At 39.9% G+C, this 22,267-nt stretch overlaps 1 protein-coding gene across 1 annotated transcript in view; it reads right to left on the bottom strand.

Annotated features, from left to right (window-relative positions):
- Nucleotides 1–22,267, bottom strand: part of THSD7A (thrombospondin type 1 domain containing 7A) — a 982,498-nt gene that overhangs the window by 452,055 nt on the left and 508,176 nt on the right. The window contains exons 4-5 of the mRNA XM_085630781.1: nucleotides 20,359–20,540; nucleotides 2,637–2,705 (exon numbers count right to left, since the gene is read on the bottom strand). Coding sequence (XP_085486907.1) covers nucleotides 2,637–2,705; nucleotides 20,359–20,540 — 251 coding nt within the window. The remainder of the gene's footprint in view (nucleotides 1–2,636; nucleotides 2,706–20,358; nucleotides 20,541–22,267) is intronic.

Raw genomic sequence — 22,267 nt, forward strand, 5'->3', positions numbered from 1 at the left:
CTTTTTCCAGCGCGGCACGCCTGTGAGTACCAGCCTAATTTGCCCTGTCGCTTAACATGGTTTTTGTTTACCTTGGGATTTGGTTTGACCAGGAACAAGTCCCCTATCGCTGTCGAAACCTCACTGAACATGGCTGCTGTCTTATGCGGGCTAGGAGGTTGATTTTCCAGGGTTTCAGAGGCTGCGGCAATAACGGCTCTGATGCAAGATAGTTTTTCTTCATCAATGGCCACTTTGTCCCATTTTAAACGTCTGAGACAATTGGAAGGGACCACCCCCCCCAATGACCTCTGCTCGAGTGCCGCAGGAGCTCCAATTAGTAAGCCACTGGCCCTCCACCAATGTATTAGGGATAATGAGAGTGCATTGTGATCACTTTCCAAGGAAGGCAAGACTATCATATCCTCCAAGTGGGCCCACAAGGAAAAGTTTAAGAGGATATAATCTATCCTAGATGAGTGACCCACCCTATTATACGTATGTGCACCCTCTGGGTCTGACCGTGTTCTCCCGTTTGCTGCTCTCAAGCCAAACTCAAGTGTAAGGGAATTCAGTTGGACGATTCTGGGTGTCCACCTTTTGACAATTGGAAGATCGAGGGGCGGAACGCCTCTCCTCGAATCTTCGTCAAACAGGTCCAAGGATTCGTCGGCCATCAAAGGCTCGAATGTGCAGTTAAGATCCCCCATCACCAAAATTAATGAGTCGCCGCGACACTCCCCCAGGGCTGCTTCTAGAGCCAGGAGGGTTGGTGACGAGGCCCTCCCAGAAGCCCCTCGTGTATAAATGTTAAAAATCTCCAGCTGCTCAACTTTATTTGGACATATTACAGTGAGCCACATCAAATCTGGAGATTTTTGGGGATGGTGATACACTCGCCAACCTAATGTTATATCGACCCAGACTAAAAGACCTCCAAATGGGCGCCCTCTTCCTGATACTGGTATACCTGCCGGGACAGAGAAGGAAGCATATCCTACTCTGTGCCTTGGTTCCACGCACCACGTTTCTTGAAAGGCACAGACGGCGTGGGGCTCTTTAAGCGCCACCCAGTCCGGGGCGTCCAACTTGTTATTCAGGCCTGCCACATTCCAACTGATAGCCTTCAGGATAGGACGAATCAGTGGCCCTGCACATCCAGCAACCCTGCTCGGGGACCCCGAGTATTCTACTCCTTCCATGAGCTCAGTAGACTCAGATCGACTGCCTGAAGGAGAGGAGATGGTGGTGAAGGACGTTGGCTGGAACGTGTGGGGGGTAACTAATGACGAGGGGACACTCACTGCTGTGTACAACCCATTTGCCTTGGGTGGAGGGGCGTTTAATGCAACTTGATTATCGAGTCACCAACCCCATCCATGGGGTGGAGCCGCTTGAGTCGGCGTCCTTGCCCTTACTCTGGCATCCAAGGTTGGATAGTGAGGATACCATGCACCTCTGCCCTCATCCGGCAAAGGCTTCTCAAACCCAGATAACGGAGGGGGACGATAGAAATACCCCAAGTCCCTGGTTTGTATGTCGCAAAAATTGTGTGGTGACTGCTGACTGCAGATCATACCTGCTGCTCTGGGATCACTGAAGTTAATTAGCACGCAGTCCCCGGTTAAGTCCTTGCGTCTATTTCCAATCCACCCCACACGGCGGACATGGGCTATCCTACCATCAATATGCCCTGGGAGAGGTCTATTTAATCTGAGCCAGGACAGGGTCTTGTGTTTGAGATCAGAGTACAACTCGCAAGAACCCTCTTCAAGCTCCGGGACCCCCGTGAGGATTACCACATACGGTTGGCACCCAGGGGGGAGGCTAGCATTGGGTGTGCTAATTTTTGTCCTGCCCGGTGGTAATTTAACTGGGGGTTTGGCTAGAGGTTTAGGCACAACCTGACTGCCGGAAATGGAAATAGGTACAATTATATTTCCATTCGGCACGGTTGGCGTATTTTCAGCTACCTTGGAGGTTGACGCTATATCCTCTGGGTTAGGGGCAAAATTAACTTTAACTTTGGAGGTCTTTGCTGCTTGACTATTTGATATGTGGGTACCTAAATGACCCTCAAATTGATTTTGCTCAAATATTCCCGAAATTGTAGGAAAGTGTATCAGTCTTCTGAAAGAAGTGTTTGTAGGAATGCCAGGTGTAAACAAAAATAAATAAATACCAAACAAAAGAAAACACACACAAAAAAATGAAAAGATGATTCCACAAGTTTCCTAACCCTAGGTGTTAAAGAAACTAGTAAAAAGGGGTTAAGGGTTGTGAACACCAAACATAAATGCACATACAATACAACATCTATATATTATGCATGAATTAGAAGGGAACTTCCGTGATTACTAAAAAAGAATCGAATTGTGCATAAGCATGGGCGTAAAGTATGCACTGCTCAGTTTACAAGTATAGAGTAAACCTTTGTGAACCGGACCCGCATTCTGAGCAAGGTACACATTATGCAATTCATGTGGCAAGGGCAGGCTTTTGGAATGCTTTTTTAATCAAGAGTGTGAGCTATACAGAGGGTGCACAGCACAGAACGACTACGCGTAGGTCTACTGCTCACAGTTGTCTCTGGGAGGGGCATTTCAGTGCTACCCGGTGGCAGCTGAAGTGTCAGGAGGATGCTCGGATTCACCTACCTGTGATTTCAAATGTGATTGACAGCAGCGGCGCAGCACTAGACTTCGACACACTCTGAGACTGACTGTCTGAAATAATAGGCAAACAGGGCTATGAGCATGCGAGAGGGACTGGATGGCATAAAGATTTAAATAGACTCTTCGAGCAAACAGGGAATACAGTAGCACAACTATTGTCACTGGTCGCCTTGCATTTCCTGTACGTGTTTGGCACATGCACACACCAGACTAGCCCCACAATAGGCAATGTAACACCTGATCCGCATGAGTCTGCACAGGGGAGACAAGCACACCCAGGGATCCTTCTAAGTGAAGCCAGCTTGCACTTCACTACCCACCTCCAGGGTGGGTTGCCAGTGCTCTCTCATGTTTATGCATACAACGTCTATTTAATCAGCTTTCCTGCCACCCCCTGAGGTTGCCCCCTGTTGCCTCTGCATATTCCTGTCATATTCTGATAAGGACACAGTTTTACACCAGCAGAAACAAAAAAGGCTTCACAGAGTTAGAGCATTAAGCTACATTTTGGGACCTGAATATATTGCTTCTCACTCTCTCTCTCTTTCACTTCCTGTCTTTTTCTTTCTCTTTTCATTCACTTTATTTCTCTGTCGCTCACTCTATCTTTATGGCTTTTTTCTTGTTCTTTATTTCCTTTTCCTTGCCTCCAAATCATGTACTATCTTTCCTTTGCTTTGTCTCACTCTGACGCCCTCTCTCTCATACAGACATATTTTCCATTTAGCTTAATCACAACAGCTTTTTATCTCTCTCTTAACCTTTCACTTATATACTTCTTTTTCTCTGTATGCCACACAAAAGAACTCTTTGTGGCCTGCTTTCTTTCTCACCCCCTCACACACACCACGGTAAAAGTGCAGTTTTTATATTAAAAACGAAAATCCACATACATTTGCAAAATCTGTTTAGGACCAAATTCTATTTTTGGCACACACGCTATGCAAACCACCTGCAATGCATTTGCCCTCACCCTTTGAGACAGATGCAGTTACAAGAGCCATGAATAAATGTACATATTAAATTACATATCACTTACCACTTAGAAAGCGATGGATATAAAAACAGTATTATTTGTTGGTTTAACTATGTCTTGTTACTTAATTACATCTTCCATTTAAGTGTTGTTATTTACTGATATTACTTTAGTGAGGCGATGAGCATTGTATTTGTTGTCAACCCCGTTGCCCACAGCTTTCAAAAATGAAGAGCCTGTGGGTTGGCTGGGTATGTTAGTCGTGGACCATGTTTTAAGAGTTTCACAGAGCAAACGTTGGTACTACTGACTTGAAACGAGCAATTAGGGGCTAAAAGCATCTCTGCCAAGTAGGGGACTTTATTTTCAAATGGATATCCACAGAAGGTCTGCAAACCTGGGTTTGAGGGCTGTATGCACACTAATGGTTCAGATAGCTCTAGCTTATAACCCTGTTTTTCTGTATCGAAGAGCAAAGAACCATATGGCAATTCAAATTGAAAATCACCTTTTTAAGAGCCCCTTTTTAGTTGACAGAACATTTCCAAAACTTGACATGAAGGACCTATACTAGATTAACTTTTTAGGAAAGTTGAATGCCGATTCTTCAAAAGTCCCAAAAGTTATTAAGAAAACAAAAATGCTTTTCCTATGGAATCTAACTTAAGCATAATGACACTGACATATATATTTATAGTTTTCTCTCACTTTCTCCAACAATTGCTATTTCCACCTCTCTTTCTCACAGCACCAATCTGTCTACCTCTCTGACTTTCTCTCTCTCCATGTCTCTCTTTCTCTCTGTTCCTTTCTCTCATTTTCTTTCCCTCTTTCTCTCTCTCTTACTCTGCCTCTTTACCTTTATCACCTTTTTTGCTCTTTGTTTCTCTCTCTTTATCCCAAAAGCATACAGTACCCTTATTTATGTCTCACTCTTAGTATATTTTTCTCTGTTTAACAATCCCTACCATTCTTAATTATGCACTCTCTCCTAATCTTTATATCATTATCTATCTATATCTTTCCCGCCAAAAAATAGTTTGGACCTCTCCTCCCCCCATCTTTATCTCTTTATCCATCTTTTCCATTTTCTGTCCTTTCCTTATTTCACGTTCTCTCTATACATACATAATATCCTAATATAGCTATATGCCTTTATCATACATTCTTACTTTATCACTCTTTCCCTCTCCACTTCACACTGTGTGCCCCTCTTGCTCTCTGTCACCCTTGATCGCTTTTTCACTCCTCCTTTCCCACTGCATCATTCTTTTTCATTCTCAGTCTCTCTCTCTTGTTTTTCTCCCCCTCTCATGCATACATATATATATATAAAACGATTAACTGCCCGATCAAGTGTCTTACATCTTTTATAGAAAAGTTTTATTTCTGAGTCTAAAACAATGAGTTCCATACTTTTCATTTTCTAGAAAACTGTATTATTGACAGATGGAGAACAAATCAGTATACAATGACATATCATAAACTATACCCTCTAAATAGCACCTTTCCGCCAATAGCAGTTAATCCATCTTTTCTCATTTGTTGGGGTAGTCATAGGACATCAGCTTTCCCCTAAATCAATGAACCAAAAATTTTATCTGAAGAAGAACCTGAAAAAATATTAATACCTTTTTAATATTCAGTAAGTAGTATTTAGGAGAAACCCACTTTAGGTTTAATATATCCTTGCTTTTAGCTGCAGGTATTTAGGAGGCAACTGTCATTAAGAAAAGAAAATGGAGACCACCATAAGAATTATCGAAAAGGTCTGTGACATTGAAAAAAACATTTTTGATAAATAAGTATTTCATAGATTTTTAGGACTGACTTTAGCCAAATCCTTTTAATTTCACTGTACTTCGTTAAAGGGTATTTGAGCCAGCCTTATTCTTTCATTGGTCAGTCAGTCAAATTTTTTATGCCCACTACAGCATACAGTGGGGGTAATGGGTCAGCTTACGCCAGCTATTCGCTAACTTCACTGTGAGTCAATGCATTCTGCCCTCTCAGGAAGAATGCATCCGCATACAATGTAGTTCCTTATAGTGCAAGAGACTACTGTGAGAAAATGTCCCCTTTTGCATAGGTATCCCCATTTCTTTGGACTGCTGCTGTTGGGTTTTGAATTCTGCACACTGGGATACTGCCCACCTGCCCTGTGTTTTCAGTATTTATTAAACATCTCATTCTATTATGCACATCCTTGTTCTCTCTTTTTTAATAATTGGCCTCCCCTTGTGGGGGAATATCTCTTGGTATAGTTATAACTTAAAGTAAAAATAATAAACATTTTTGGTAATAAGAAAACCCCATTCAATGGCAAAGTTGGATTTGTATAAATATGCAGGAAAAGTAATTTTTTTTAAAGTTATATTTCCCGGCCTAATTAGCACTAGCCTACATGTAACTGACCTATCAGCGGTGCTTTGATGATATGTGAAATGTTGTTCTCAGAGCAGAAACAATAATGTGGTAACTGGAGCAGAGCAGAATGCTCTGACTGCATTAATGGGTTGCAGGGCAAGAAGGTTAAAGGGTTCCTGTGATGCTGAGGAGTCAGTCCTGGGTGTTGATGGAGATGTGGATGGAGTGTTATAAAGGGATAAACGTATTGAGTTATCTCACATGTATGTTGGTGTTTGTGAGCTTCTTTACACTGGTGACAAGAGTGAATCCGGAGGAAGAAAACACTTAGTTAAAGCACTGTAACATTTATTGGCCAATTTTGTTTCTCTTTACTGATGTTCAGTGTGTGGTACATTTGTTCTCCCTTGCATTATCATTTTATTCACATTTTATTCACCTTAGTATCAACAGTATGTTACATTTTTACAGAATTTATACTGAGAAGCGACATTTTAAAAGAAGAAATACTATCAATCCATTTGGTTGGATGCTTACTGATATCACACTTATGTTAACAGGAAAATTCAGGCTTGCCACTTGTGTCTCACACTGTACACTCAAAGCACATGCCAGTGAAGCATGTGGGGGGAGGAAGTGTCAGCCAAGCATGCGTAGTCTTGCATTGTAGGGAGCTGTCATGCAACAGTGGATGTAATTGCATGAAGGATCTAGGTGGAGCAATTTCAGCTGCAGTAACACATCTGCTTCAAGGGGTTCTCTATGTCGCCCCCCATGTAACATAAAAAATGTGAACACTGGAGCGGCTTGACAAAAATATCACTGCAGTGTGTCCTGGTGTTGTTGCCATGCTCTATCTACAACAGGAGAAGAGTTGTTCCAGGATAACAAAACCTTTTGGCATGTTGTTGCACATGGCGATCACCAAATTACTAAAACGTTAGACTATCACATAGAGCCACAGGTATGGGATGACCACGTTAAAGGCCTTTAATCATTCGATGGGTGATGTTACCGGTCATAGAAAAGACGGTCATTGAACACATAGCACCATAAAAGATTAACATCTTTTACTCCACTTGAGATCATGATGGAAGAGACATATGATGTGATCGCTGGGATTAATTATGGTAAAGCTACAATACCAAAATACCAGGCAACCTATCGGTTTCAGAACCTTACGTATGGGTGTGTAACATTAATAACATTACTAACTGCACCCTTGCAGGTAAAACATTGCCAAAATCCTTTTGTGGGGCCAAGATTGTCCTGATACATAAGAAGATCTATAAGTCCACAAGTTTAATTGATAGCTTTCAGAAGCTTTTGATCAGCAATTATTGGAAAGGCTTCTAAACTGAATTGAACAGAATAGAATTCTATCTACGTTGCACGCAGGAAAAAACTAGCACAACTGGTCAAAAATTCTGTTTCCGTTCAATATAATGTAAAACTGTCACTCTGAGGAAGGGCCACCTCAATGTGGTTTTTGTAGATCTGCAATCAGCTTTCGATCACACATCAGACCACAAACTGTGGTTAGGTCTGGAAGAAATGGGTGTGCCGAATAATATCCTATCGATATTAATAAGGCTGAACCATAACAGCTATGCTGAAGTGAGATGGGGGAGTAAGAGAGAAATGATATAGCAGTGAGGGGTCTGGCAGGGCTGTATTTTGGCTCTGAGTCTCTTCACATTACACATAAATGAAGTAGTGAGGTATCCAGACATTCACTGCATTGATACACCAGGAACACTCCCCTTAAGGGTGCCAGTGCTCCTATTTGCATATGGCATTCTCCTAATATCAAAAACTCCTTCCGGCATACAGCTTCTGGTCCATTGGCTTATGACATTTTGCAGAGTAAAGAGGCAGGAGCTTAACACAACTAAAACAGAATGCATATTGTTTAATCTTTTGAGTCAAACCAGGGCTCACTCAAAGCTGGATGGGCCACTATTGATCTTGTCATGAGCTTTGGAAATCTCGGAGTAAGAAACAAAATAATATGTACCGGATGCCTCAAATTAATTACAGTGCATTAAGATTGCAACATCATTCGATAGCAATAACTTTTCTACAATAAAATCACATTGAGAACTGTCTCTCCAGTCATAGAAATATACAACGCTAAAGCAATGGGACAGCTTTATATGTGTGAGAGCTGTGAGGATATGTCAAGTACTCAAAGCCAATGGCGCTGAGACTATTTTCAGAGTGGGGGGACTGCCATCAATGGTACATCATTGAAGTTATAGGACTTGTGAAAAATGCAAGGGCCACACAAAGAATAATATAGCAAAACAATCACACCCATTCAGCACAAGTGGCAAGGGCATGGTTCCTAGCCCGTGGTACCTTTTGGAGCATATTTTTGGAAATATATTACTAAAGCAGGACATGGTTGCTCATTGTCATTTACAGGCATGACACTTAACTCTGAAATAGACACACAATTAGCCCTGATATGCTGTTTTACCTATCAATCAATAGAGGACAAAGGATTAAAAAGTGGACTCCAAGGGTCAGTTGGTTAGCCTTCTGTGTGGATACAGGGCCATAAAAAGATGCAAGTGTCCTTTTTCCTAGAGTGACCAGTTGACCAGTGGGAAAGCATTCATAAATATCGAGAAATAATGTTAATTAATGTGCAAACCCAATGGCACTTAAAAGACAAACTTTCATGCAAAATTGCACTAGGCAAACATACTTAAATGTGCCACCCTTAAAATGCTGTGATGTTCCCATATTAATGTTAACAGAGCTGAGGAACTGTAAATTCAGCATTTCATTGAATCCTGACCTTTTTGACTAATTCTTTCAATGCCAAAATCTTTTCTTCTCATTTGTACAGATGTTTCAACTTCATAAAATGCCTCGGTTAGCAAATGAATAAACTCTTTATTTAGAAGGTTTGGAAAGAAATGTCATAAGTAGGAATGTAGACTTGAATGAGGAAATGAACCATGGGAGACTTAAGAAATGCTAAAATGTAGTTGCAGTCTTTGAAACTTCTGTCGGGAGGATATTGTATTCCTGAGAAGATGCGGAGTCAACAAGTTCCCATGCACATAGGAAGCTGATTGTTTGACAGAAGAAAGCAGCAAAATTTAGATTGAAACACAATATGCTGTCTGTCTATAATACTGAGTGTTCCTAGAGTAGTCACCATTCAATTCTGAACATCCCCATGTTTCTCCCCATTCCACGCTGCTCTTAAACTCTCCTGAGTTTCTTGAACCTCTCTTTATGAGAAGTTCTGCTTTGATTGATTGTTGGTTTATTGAGCTGCCTGTAAATGCTGAAGCTTTATGCTTTATGATTTCTCTTGATATCAGAGCTCTTTATGGGTCCCTGAGACTGATACCATTACCTTTTCATTCATAGAATAGGAACGTTTTGTCTATGGAACATGCTTAATGCATTTTATTATGATGTATTGATTGAATAAATTAGATTTTCGATTAATGTTAAAACTTGATGACTAAGATTAATAAGAACTAACTTGTGACTTTGAATAAAGATGATTTACTAACAATTTGAATAATTAAACCCTTTAACTCATAAAAAACTCTCTTTATTGACTGAGATAGTTTAGAACTGTAATACTTTAATGTGATGGGAAGCTCTTGATCTTCTCACAAAAAATGGTAAAGATCCACAGGCCTAAAACAGCAGGGATTAACCCTGATAATCCTAAACTGAGACTTTGATTGAAATAAATCCCTGCTCCAGCACCAGTTACATACAGATCTTGACTGGGCCTTGCTGGTTGCCTCGGGTAAAGTGTGTCAAGGCCCGTATCTGTTGCCCCTGTGGTCCATGAAATCTTAGAAGACCAAAGACTTTGACATTTGGGCTTCCAACACCTTCAGAACTTCCACAGGACATGCTAGCAAAGGGGTCTGATGTCGGAAGTACTTAATCCGACACAGATTCTAGGCTAGGCCCGCAAAAGGACTTTGAGTTTCAGAAAAGAGACTAAGGGGCTTATTTATTTACAAGTGGATTGCTCGTGATTCCACCAGGGAGAAAAAGTAAATTACTCTGTCCCCCTGGTGTAGAGACCACCCATCACATTTATAAATGAATGCGAAGCATGCAGTCATTATAATGCATTGGCAGGAATCGCTGTGCCGGGTGTTCCTGTCAATGCGCTTCGCTACATGAGGAAGCCCTGCACCAAACATTTTTTTTCCAAAAAGAAAATCTTTAAGTTTGATTTTTTTTAAAAACAAAAAAGATAAATGCTATCTTCTCCATGAAAGCCATTTCCATGGTGAGGGGAGCAGTATTCCTCATTTCTTTTTTACTGTCCCTCACTTCCAAGGTTTTCCTGACGGTGACGGAGAAGAAACAAATGGGTATACGTCCATCCATCCTAAATGGGTGGGCTGACATATAGCCATTTGTTCAGCTTAAGGTCCGCCTGTATAGACGTCATTTGGGAGTTGTCAGTGTTCACAGCTGTGACCTCTAGCTTGCTCCCTTCTACTCCTGGCACATCATTTGTGACCCCTGGCCTCAGAGGGGACAAAAGCGTCGCCTCCTCTGAAGTACCAGGAGTAGAAGGGAGCAAGTGAGAGGTCAGAGCTGTGACCCATGACCACTCCAAATGACGTCCATGTCCCCTGGCATCAAAATCGGGTGGCCAGATCTTTATCTTGGTGGTATGTATAATTCTTCACAGCTTTCAAACTTTCTCTTCCATAAAAACAACTAAGGAGGAGATTTAGAGTTTGGAGGACCGGAGACTAGAGAGAAAGGGTATCATCCAACAGTCCTATTTTGAATGCACAGTGTAATGTCCTTTTTTCCTGTCCATCATCACCAGGTTAAACGTGACCGTGAGGGATAGAAAAAAAACCAAATATTGACCACCATATCCAGGAAAAAAAATTCCCTGAATGTGGGGGTTCATTAGTTTTTTGTTTTACAATAACAAACCCTAATATTGGGAACAAAAAAAATAATTGTAAAAGTTTGTTGGAAAACTGACTGCAGCCTTCCAGCAAAAATGTTGTACCTTGACAGGAACTGCTGTGATGGCGGTTGGGGGTTTCTGCCAAGATACTGAGATCAACGCTGAACTGGAGGTGATCTCTAAATTTAGTGGACAGTAGTCCATCAATGTGGCAGACTGGGGCTCATATTTATCGTGCTGAGTGAAAGGGCAGGAATTTGCTGTATTTAACATTCTACAGCACATTCATTCCTTTCCTAGCACTGGTGCAGTTTTGGTGGCCTAGCATCAATGCAAGCACCCATGCATTATGGTTCAAGGGTGCCTGTGTTGTAGGCAGGATTGTTTTGTGCAAGAAGGGACAGCTTCCTGCATACAAATAATTCTGAGAGGCATTTTCCTCTTTCTAAGTATGCTGCAAAGTGCAGCATACTTAGAAAGAGGTAACAACAAGTAGAAATTAAGATATTTATCCTTTTTACACCTCTGGTGGGAAGGTATACAACTCTGATACATTACCTGGGCTACCAGTGTTGGTAAATGTGGGAATGCATCAGAATACATGGGTGGATGTTTGAAAAAAAGTTAAGCCTGTCTGCTTTGTGCCGTAGCCACAAGGGATTGAGCCCAGGTTTACATTATTGAAACTGTATCAGTAGGGACTAGTTTTTCATTTTTTTAAAGGTAAAATGCATCAATCTTAAAAACAATTACCAACTATTTCCTCAAATAAATTAAAGTGTATAGTTTTTCCTTAATATGACAGCAGCAAAAATAAAATTAAGAACAGTAGTGCATGCATTAAATGAAGCTAAGCTTTGTAAATGCAATATACCTTCTTTGTATCATACAAAGTGCTTGTGCAGCAGTTTTAGACGTACAAAACGCTTCCTGGCAGCAAGGTGCAAAGTACAAAATAACATAAAATGGGCTGCGGACTGGCCAGAGGTAGCATCACATGGGCAGTATGGGAGTGAAGTAAACCAGGTGCCTATTGTCATCTTTCTAAATTCAATAAAGTGAGAAGGCCACTAAAGAATTAATTGCATTTAGTCTCAGTATTGTTAAAAAAAACTATGTTCTGGGTTGGTAATCCATGATAGATAGGGTTCAATGCCTGTGGTACAAATATTCATATACCATATGACTCAGCCCATAGCAAGTGACTTTTCTATTCTACGTTCCTCTCTCTGACTCAAAGGTTTTTTAACTAAATCTTTTGCTTTTGAAGTAATGCAGTCAGAGTATCAAAAAAAGAATTATACCCCAGGGTGTAAAGAGTACTTTTTATAAAGACCAGCCATGGAATGACCTGCATACTATCTAGTCTAAGGCAGTCGATTAGTATCTGCCGAGAGAGAGCTGCCCTGAGAGTGTATCATATTTTTAACAATAATAGTGGAGGAGCCTTGGTCCTCCACAAAACCCATGCCCAGTTCCATGTGAGAAATGAAACTTGCTGTACCATTCGGAATGGCGAAAAGTCTACATAGGTATCTGTTTTCCACTACCTGTAATTTCCCTTGAGCTGCATAGCCCCAAACTCCCACACCATATGTACCAACTGATATACATTTGGACCTATAAATCTGTACCATGTCCCTGATTGGTTTGCTTCCCAATTTTGTAGCAAATCTAAAGATTGCATCACAGATCGCTTTCATTTTTTGTGACCTCTGATTTAAGAGTCTGTCCCATGACCAACATATATCTGATAAAATCCCTAGATAATTAAAAACAGGTACCTTTTCAATGGGTGTCCCTCCCATATAATCATTTTTGTTTTTTTAGGCCACAGGTCATGACAAATGATTTTTTAAATTCACTTTAAGATTAAGTTTAGCCATAAAATCATGGAAGTTACCTAAAACTTTTGTAAGGAATTTCCAGTTAAATGTCAGGAGGACCTCATCATCTGCATAAAGTATTACTGGACCTGCTTGAGGGCCAATTCTATGTACATCCAATGAGTTGATATAAAAAAGAAAAAAGAAAGGGAGCTAATATACATCCATGATGGACACCTTTTTCAACATTAACAGGGCCAAAACAGTCTCAGTTCTGGGTATAACAGACTCTTGTTTTGGAGTCCCAGTGTAAACGTTTTATAGCATCCAGGAGGCGGGGCTTAAATCCTGGCAGGGCCATTTTTTCCCACAACATACCCCTGTTAACCAAGTCAAAACAACAGGAGTGGTCCATAGAAGCCATGTATAAGGCACCTTCCCTGTCTTTGACATACTTGCCCGTGATTAGAGTAAGGGTTAGGGTTTAGGGTTTGCTCAATGGTTCCTAATCCTGGTCTAAAACCATTTTGTTCAGGTCAAAAAAGGAATTTGCCAATTCTCCAATTGCCTTAAAATTACTCGTCCCAGAAATTTTGCTATGCAGCCAATAAACGAGAGTCAATAAGCTTACCCCTTACTGCCCCTCTCAAAACGTTAGTGGTCAAACGTTAGTGATCAAAGGTGCCCAGAACTCCACAATATGCTTAAAGAGGTTGATGGGAACCCCATCGGGGCCTGGTGCCTTCCCATTTGCAGCACTCATAATAGCTGCGGTAACAGATGTAAGCACTATAAGATTTACTTGCCAATTTTCAGTAATAGGAAGGAGATCCATTCTATTATCATTTATAATTCCCTCCTTATCTCAACTGAAGATAAGAGAGAACTAGTTTATCCTCTCTTGTTCCGGAATATGAAACTCTATATTGCTAATTGTAGTGTCTGAAAAAAAAGGACGATTTACTACATCCAAAAGAGCCTTATATCTTGCAGGTGGACAACTTTATTTAAGTCCTTCTAAGCTCTCAATCTAACTTTTTGCTTCCTTTTTTGATTAGCTTGCTTATAGGTTTTTCTTAATTTCCTGATGTTAGTGTTGTCACAGGGCATTTTATGTGTGGCCAATTTCAATGAAGTCATCCAAAATTTCATTGGGGTCTGTTTCTAGTGTAAGGCAGTGCCAAATGTAAGTAGCAGTTTTGGAGACAAGCTTGAAAAAGAATTATTGCAGGTCAATGGTGCACCATTTTAATCTCACCCCTCTTTTTTGCCAAATAACTCATTGGGGGTACTGGTAATTCTGAAACTCCATCATGAAAGAGAATGGAGAACGTTTGTATCAACTCCTTTGTTAAAAGGACAAAATCAATTATACTGCCCTTACCTCTTCCTGTGAAAGTGGAGTGGGAAGATTCATTACAAGATTCCTCTCAACATCTGATGAAAGAAATTAGAATATGTAACAGGTCCAGCTGGTTTAGGGCTTTGCCATATGTTGAATGAATAAAGTGACCAGTATCGTCATGAAGGTCAGAGAACCCACATACATGATTCCTGTCATGCATGCATTTTATGATGTTAAAATCTCCAACCCATATTATTGAGACACTGTCTTTCTGTTTGCATACATAATCTGAGACAAATTTGCCCATCTCTTGAATAATGCCCAAAGGGTGTGCTGTAAAATAGTTAAAATAAAAATTAAGACTATATTAATTACCTTGGGTAATTTTAAATGTAGGGTTTGATACCATGATCTAGTTGTCTGTTCTTTGACTTTTAACTTCTTAATCGAACAGGAAACAAAAGTGGCTAGACCCCCCTTTCCTCTGTCAGCTATTAAAGGTGTTGCAATTGAGCAATAAGATTGAAAACCTTTTATATCGATAGGGTCCATTGCCCATGTTTTCTGGCAGCCTAGAATGCCAAAATCAGCCACAAAATTACAACCAGTTTTCATTTTGAAGTTTGCAGTGAATTCACGCAATATTCCATGATAGGAGCAATATCCCTCGATGATCTGGGGTTACATTAGGAGCCCAGGCGATTTGTGTTACATCCACTGTAACCACTTCCCAAGCTCTTTCCCCAGAATTCAGTCAATCATTGTCTTCTAATCCGGAAAGCACCCCCGTCAAATCTATTGTTTAATGGTAAGTCAAAATTTCATGAAGTCTGGTGCATTAATGGTGGGATCTCACAATAGGTGCTTTTTGAGACCAAAATAGGGATGTGAACATTTTACGTAATTAGCTTTTGTATAATTATGCTAAACTGCACTAAAATTGTGCATAATTAGGCAAAATGCAAATTCTTTATTTTGCACTTTAATTTAGAATGACATTTATTCATGTGGCAATTTTTGCCATGAGGACACATTTAAACAAAAATAGCACAAATAACAAACGTTTGTGTAGTCTCGCTGTAAATCCTTACTGTGAATTGCATCATTTGTGGTGAATTTTTACAGTGAATTGGGCATAATTACATGAAATGGTGTAATGATGTAATTGCGATACTTTTGTTACAAAGGCGTAACCTGACAATATGCAAATTATACTGCTGCCATTTTTCCCAGCAAAAGACACACAATTGATGGATGGAATGCAGAACAAATCAAAACATTCCCTCCCAGGCCCATACCAAACATAGTTTACATTAAGCCAACATTTTTTTAGATTGACAAGAGCCCAGCAGCTTCCACAAGAGGAACATTTTGCAGAACTATGACAAAACAGAACATGCATTGACTAAGCCGAAAGACTGGCAGAACACGTCAGACCAATTGGTGTTGCCAGTACTGCTTGGTCTGTAACATTGTCCTAATATATCACTTTAACAGCATGGATATTTTCAATGAATTCTTGTCAGAAAAGGAATCCCAAATCAATTAACAGATGGTAGGCAGCCACACAGATAGTTAATTTAAGCACAACCCTTAAAGATGTCCCATATCCCCAGACCTCATTCAACACTTGGTCACTATTTCTTTCTAAATAACATATCCTGCCACTTAATAACAGTTTCTAGGTGGCCTACTATTACTTCTAGGACATGATTGCCTGGGTGTCTACATCCCATACTGATTATACTTTTCTTAAAAGATTTTGCAAGCAGTCCTGTCTTGAGGAAACCACAGTCTGATTGCCAATGTGTCCACTGTTTACTTTCTGAAGTGTAAAACTATACCATCATTGGAACATGAGACGAATTTGAAATTGACAGAGGTCTGACTCATTCCTCTTGATTCTGCAGTTGTCACCGTGATTCAATGCACTAGTAGGGGTGAGCATGCGAAGGATGGTTGTATATTCCCCAAGGTTAATTTCGTTGTGGGACTACTGTGGAGAAGAGTGGTTGCTACTTCCAAAGTGGCCTCATTGAGTTATCTGTCAATGTTATCACATACAGTTATGAATGTTCTAACGCAATGACATAACAAAAGTCTTGCCAGTTCCCTAGGTCAACTACCCTCATGTAAGTTACACAATTCCACATTGATGAATGCTATTTGGGTATGTGTCACTTCATATAACATCAAAGCATTCAACATGCCTCAGACTGCCCTTTATTGGATATCATAACATTCCACAGACTTTAATTACACCCACAGTTTGGTCAATGATGAATCACTGAGGTATGTCTGCATTGATGTTAGAGAACTCAAAAATCGGTTTCACCATACAAAAACCTCATCCTCCACAGTACAGAATACAACTCTCCTTGACTTGTTTTACAGCATGAACTGTAGGGGATAGGTTTGCCAAAATATTAACCTTGTTCAACCTTTGAGACCATTAAAGATAGCCATTGAATTGGGTGTTTGTACAACCTAAAATATGTATTAACAAAGCCACAGGTGGCATGGACTTAAATATTCTCACATGTATAACCATATATTAGAGCATGACCTAGCAACCACTCTTCCCATACCCTATATTAAACTTCAACATAGCCTACTTATACTAATGTGTAGTTTGACTATTTAAGAAAACTATGCTGTAGTATGCCTGAACATTCACGATTCGAGGTTTGTGAGGCTCTGTGAATAAAATTATTAACCAACCCTGTTCATGAATAACAGTCCTCGAACACTTTGGGAATTGTGCACTTTTAATAAACATATGATATTTTGGGGCTAATCTATTAACAAATCTTGACACACCACACATTTGAGTCATGCACTATGCCATTGTGCATTTACAAGAACTTATTTTATATAATGTAAACAAATCTTTAAAGCACTGGGTTTGGATATGATATTAGGTTGGTGTGAACATTAGTAATGATAACCTGTTATGTATATAGAATGTGTATCCAAAGTGCCTCATATAGAATTTTTTTGCTGTAGCTAATATCACATTCAAACTCTACTTAGCTCCATAAGTAGATTTATTCAAGCAGAGATAAACCCCCACACTGCAGTCTCGCCAGGCACAGCTCGTCACCAACTGCCAGATCAACCGCTGGAACCATATTAAGTCATCATGGAATGCATATACATCATAATGAGTTGCAGCCCCAGACTACCTGAGACTCCCTAAGTACATTACAACAATTTTCTATAACAACATTATTACCCAGATTAATTTTATACTCAGGTTATTGACTTTTGAAGGATGAAAGGCTCAGTTGGCCTTGCCAGGATTAAAACCTGTGACCCACAGACCCCAAACAGAACTCAACAGCAAGCGATTATCTCATTGAGCTCTCTTACCTACATCACTATAAACTGTGGCTTTTTATTTGCTGCAATTGTGTGTATCACAGCAGCTGAAGACATATCACACTTACTCTCTGAGGAGACACGTTTTCATCTATAATATTATAGTTGTGTCTGTTTTACTATTCATTAAAGATATATGCATTTTCAAATCTACGTTTTGGGTGATATAACATAAAGACAATAAATGCTTCACTGGTGTCCTATAATGGGGCAAGTCAGACTCCTAACTCGGTGGGTCTTGGATGCCAGTGTATTCCAACAGATACAGAAGTTTAGCGACCCTTTATTGAATATTGGTACGTTTCTTTACTCTGTAGGTTTTCAATATAAAAACAAATTCTTACATATGTGTGTTAGGGGATAGGACTTATTATTATAAATACATGAAATTCAGTGTCCGACGCCTAAATCCCTTCCACCATACTTATGAATCCATTAACTGGGATTATATCACTGATTGTGGATATTTGTGCTTTTATCAGATCTGCTTCGGTATTTAGGGACCATTGTAATGCAACCTATCATCTCTCTCTTTCACTTAAGACCCACGCCTTGTTGATCCCTAAATGTGTCTATGATCCTCAACATTATATGCCCTCCTTAGAAGGACAGGCCCCAATCATAATTCAGAAACTAAATGAAAGCTACTCTACAAAACACTCAGTATCGCCTTATGTCAGCAATTTCAAATATTTGTGCCCATGCTAAGACATGGCTAACTTGTACTAAAAATATGGAATCTGTGCTGAGCCTTATGGTGGCATAGAGTGTATTTCTCAGTGTAAACTAACAATTTGGGCATTAAGGGTTTTGTCAGGAGTTGTTCAACATTAGGGTACTGTTGTGGTTTGGTTGTAAGGAGACATGCTCTTTTGATACAGAGAACACAACAGCCATGACTGACACTCAATGAGGGTTACAACAGCTGCTGGGTGTAAGCTGTACAGCTCCTTTACACATATTATCCTCTACAGTGTACATTAATGAAGATAAGAGCCAACTGCTGGAGGTGGTAAGGACGAGTGTTGCAGACTTCCTTTTAGGGTTGGTGCCATGTAGGGTTTTACAAATTGGAAAATCTTCACCAGCTTCCTCAAGACATACTTGATAGTTTACTGATGGACATGTTAAACGTTGTCAACCCAAATATTAGCTGATCGTGTTCCTGACTGTAAGGTCTGATAACCCCGATGCTCCTGGACACGTCACCGTTACAGTTTTATGTCTGCGCATGCTCTGTCAGCATCAGTTGTGGTTTTGTTATCATAACTCAAACGTGGCGATTTTCTGATGAAAATGCATGCTTTCATAACATGCTTAAAGGCTATCTTTATTTCCTAATTTTGTTATAGTGCAGCAGTAGTGAGAAGAGGGATGCCCATGCATATTGTCTGCTTAATATACACATTAAGGGAGCAGAGGATTACAACTCTTATCAGTGTATCATGCAGAAGCGGGTTGGTAGGGCTGTCAGTAAATTGAATGTGTTGCATGAAATAAAAGTTAGATTTTACACTGTAATGTTCCCATTCTCAATGCACATGCACATTCTGATTACATGCAATGCTCTTTTGCAGAATAGATCATACAGGATATTACAAGTTGTAGGGACATCCTACTAATAGGAGAGTATGGACATTTTCAAGCGAGTAGGCCTTATGTTTTTGGTGATCCAGTACACCATTCATTTGATTCCACAGTTAAGGGTCTTAGAAGCCAGGTGCAAGCATTTTTTGTGGCTTTGGGTCATATATTTCTGAATTTGTGCCTTAAGCAAATTAAGATAAGCTCTACTGCCTTGAGTACCCAGCTGACAAATCTGGATGAAAGTTCAGCATGTATGATTCTTTTCCAATCACTGGGCATATTTACAAGCCCAATTTGCGCCATCGGACCATTACTTTTTTTGATGCTCCGGTGGCCCAGTGTGCTGACCCATATTTACAAGGCCACGCAAAGCCACTCTGTGTGGCTTTCATGGCCTTGTGAATATGGCTCCCTTTCATACATGACTGTGTTTGAAAGGGGAGTTCTATGGGTGTTGCTGTGGGGGTTCACACGCAAAATCCATGGATTGTGATGCATTCCCAGAATTACAAGGTTTCATAAACCTGGGAATGTGTCAGATTCTAACACCTCCCCAAGGGAGGTGCAAATGTGGCACAACAAGGAGAAATACCTTTATCTCTCCTCTTTTTTTTTTTCCTCTTTACATTGTGCCAGGGTGCCTGAGTTGGCTCTCGGCAGCCTATTGTGCGCCAGCGCAGGGAAAAGCACAGGGATGCGTCGTATTATTGTAAATACAATGCATCTCTGCACTTTCCTAATGACGCAGCTCAGCGCAGCAAGATGGCGTGCACCACTACGCTGTGTCATTATCTTGTAAATATGTACCACTATCCCCTCCATTTCACAAGTGAATAATTGGCCCAATATTCTAATCTTTGTTTTATTTTCCTGACTCTACACATTCACATGAAGTATATTCCAAACAGTGTTCTTTCTAATCCTTGCAAACTAAGAACCTTTCTTCAAATGTTTACCCCTGTAGAATAATGGTGGCAAGGCGTATCCTTCCTAGATGTGTCTGACACAATACACCACTTTTGTTAAAGATGCAGGCTGAAGATTTTTTGGAAAACACATTACACTGTAAGCTTCCATAATAATGCACGGCCCCAGCCAGGGTTGCACCTAGAGACCCTTGGGTGGTAGTGCGCATTAGAAATGGAAACTATCATACAAATAATTGTATACAAATGCTGTTTCTGCTCACCCCTTGTGTATCCCTGTAAATATTAGGAAAACGGATGATTACTCTTTGCATTATTTAATTTGGCTATGATAAATATAGATATTACAAGTGCATGAACCAGACTTACCTTCTTTTTCTTTCAGCGTGTTCATATAGGCCAACAGATTTTCATTAGATTGTACACAGTAAACCTCACGGGACTGAATTCCGCCACCACAAAGGGCTGTTTGGTTCCCTCTTCTTTTTTCCTGCTGACTCAATAAAGAATCAACACGGCACTCAGTCCACTCTGTGGTTCTCCATGAATAACTGTTGATTTAAAAAAAAAAAAAAATGTAATAATATCTGTAGAATGTGCACAAATAAAAAAACAGAGGAAAGCAGATAAGAAGATAGTGATATTAAGGGTGCATGGAATATCAACTTCAAAAAGCTTTTCTTCATTGATCTTGGCATAGGTTGCATATTTAAGGATAATCCTTTTTTCAATGTTGTATACCATGAGACAATTGCAGTAATATAGTTATATAGCACTGCATTCCTTATTTTGGTTGGATGTGCTCCAAATAACAGGTGTTACTATTTTTCAAATTTTATTGATAGAGTTAAAAGTTATACTTTTAAAACAAATAAATATCCGACTCCTCCATTGCATAGTTCTACATTACACAAACAATCCCCCAATGAATGAGAGTTTGTGGACAACACCGCAGCTTTCTGATTATTGAAATTCTCTAAAGGAGATTTTGAAGATTAGTGGCGCTAAAAGCCTACCTTGGTTTAAGCATGTTGCAAGTTAGTTTACAAGGCTCGGTAGGATAGAATTATGGGAACATCCAGAGAAGGCAAATAGAAAAGATTGATCAAAGTTGAAGATTAGGTACTGGTGGCCGTGGAAGAAAGTTACGCCGCAAGGTCAGTAAAAGTCCAATTAACTTTACAATTTTTATGTGCTAAGCCATGCCCTTCCTTTGAACCCTTCCTGGATCAAATCACGCCACCACTTGCAAAAAGTTTGTATGTTAGATTTAGGTATGGCAACCTCCTACTATGGTTTCCTAGCAACCGGGCCGCAGGTTTATTTCTAGAACTTTGCCCTGCATGTGCCAAAACAATGGAGACAGAAGAGCACATCCTTTTTTTCTGCATAAAATATCAAAAGATCCGTAGGAGATGGATACGACCAACCTGCTTAAACATTGGAGCTAGGCAACACCAGGTTGCCAAAAGAATCCTGAAAACGGATACGGCAGGACCAACAGTTTATGCGGTCACTCATTTCCTATTCTCGTTATGGATCAAATGACAAAAGTGTTTGCACATAGCTGGAGCTGATCGTTATTATTAAAATTAAACCCCTGTGATTCAGAAAATTGATTTATCATCGCTTCCCTAGTATTGTGCTTTTTAAATGCATGATGATTTATATGATACTAGTTTGATTACTGTTCTTAGAATTTTAGCAATGCCCTTTTTTACCTATTTTAGATATGTCTGATGACTTTTATGTTATTTAATTGTCTTAAAAACTAAGTCTTGATTGTATTTGTATACTTTGATGGTTTTAAGTAAATAACCAAATAAAGTTATTCAACAACAAAAATAAGTGAGCGTTCTTCAACTGAAACATCAATTAATTCTTAAGATCAATCCACTGTCCATGTCTTTCACCCACTCCCCTTTTCTGGCATAATACGTTTCTTCCTTTGTCATGATCCCTTTCATTGTTGTTCACCCTCTCTGAGCATATTGGCATTTGTTTGGATCTGCATCTTTGAGTAAATCAAGTTCTGGAAAGCAGGAATCTCAAATAAACACTTTTTCTGTGCATTATTGGGGGCCTCCACTACCTGTGAAGTATTGCAACAAAATGAATTGCTTGAACAACCAGACATCTTTTCCATCTAGAGACAAAGGGGCATATTTATCATTGTGTGGTCTAAGGGGGTGCAACCTAGTAACAAGGTCAAATTTATCAAGCCATGTACCGCCACCTTGCCTGTGCCTGCATGGCTTGAAAAATATAGAGTACCACA

This window comes from Triturus cristatus, chromosome 10, assembly GCF_964204655.1.
Source record: "Triturus cristatus chromosome 10, aTriCri1.1, whole genome shotgun sequence".
Lineage (NCBI taxonomy): Eukaryota > Metazoa > Chordata > Amphibia > Caudata > Salamandridae > Triturus > Triturus cristatus.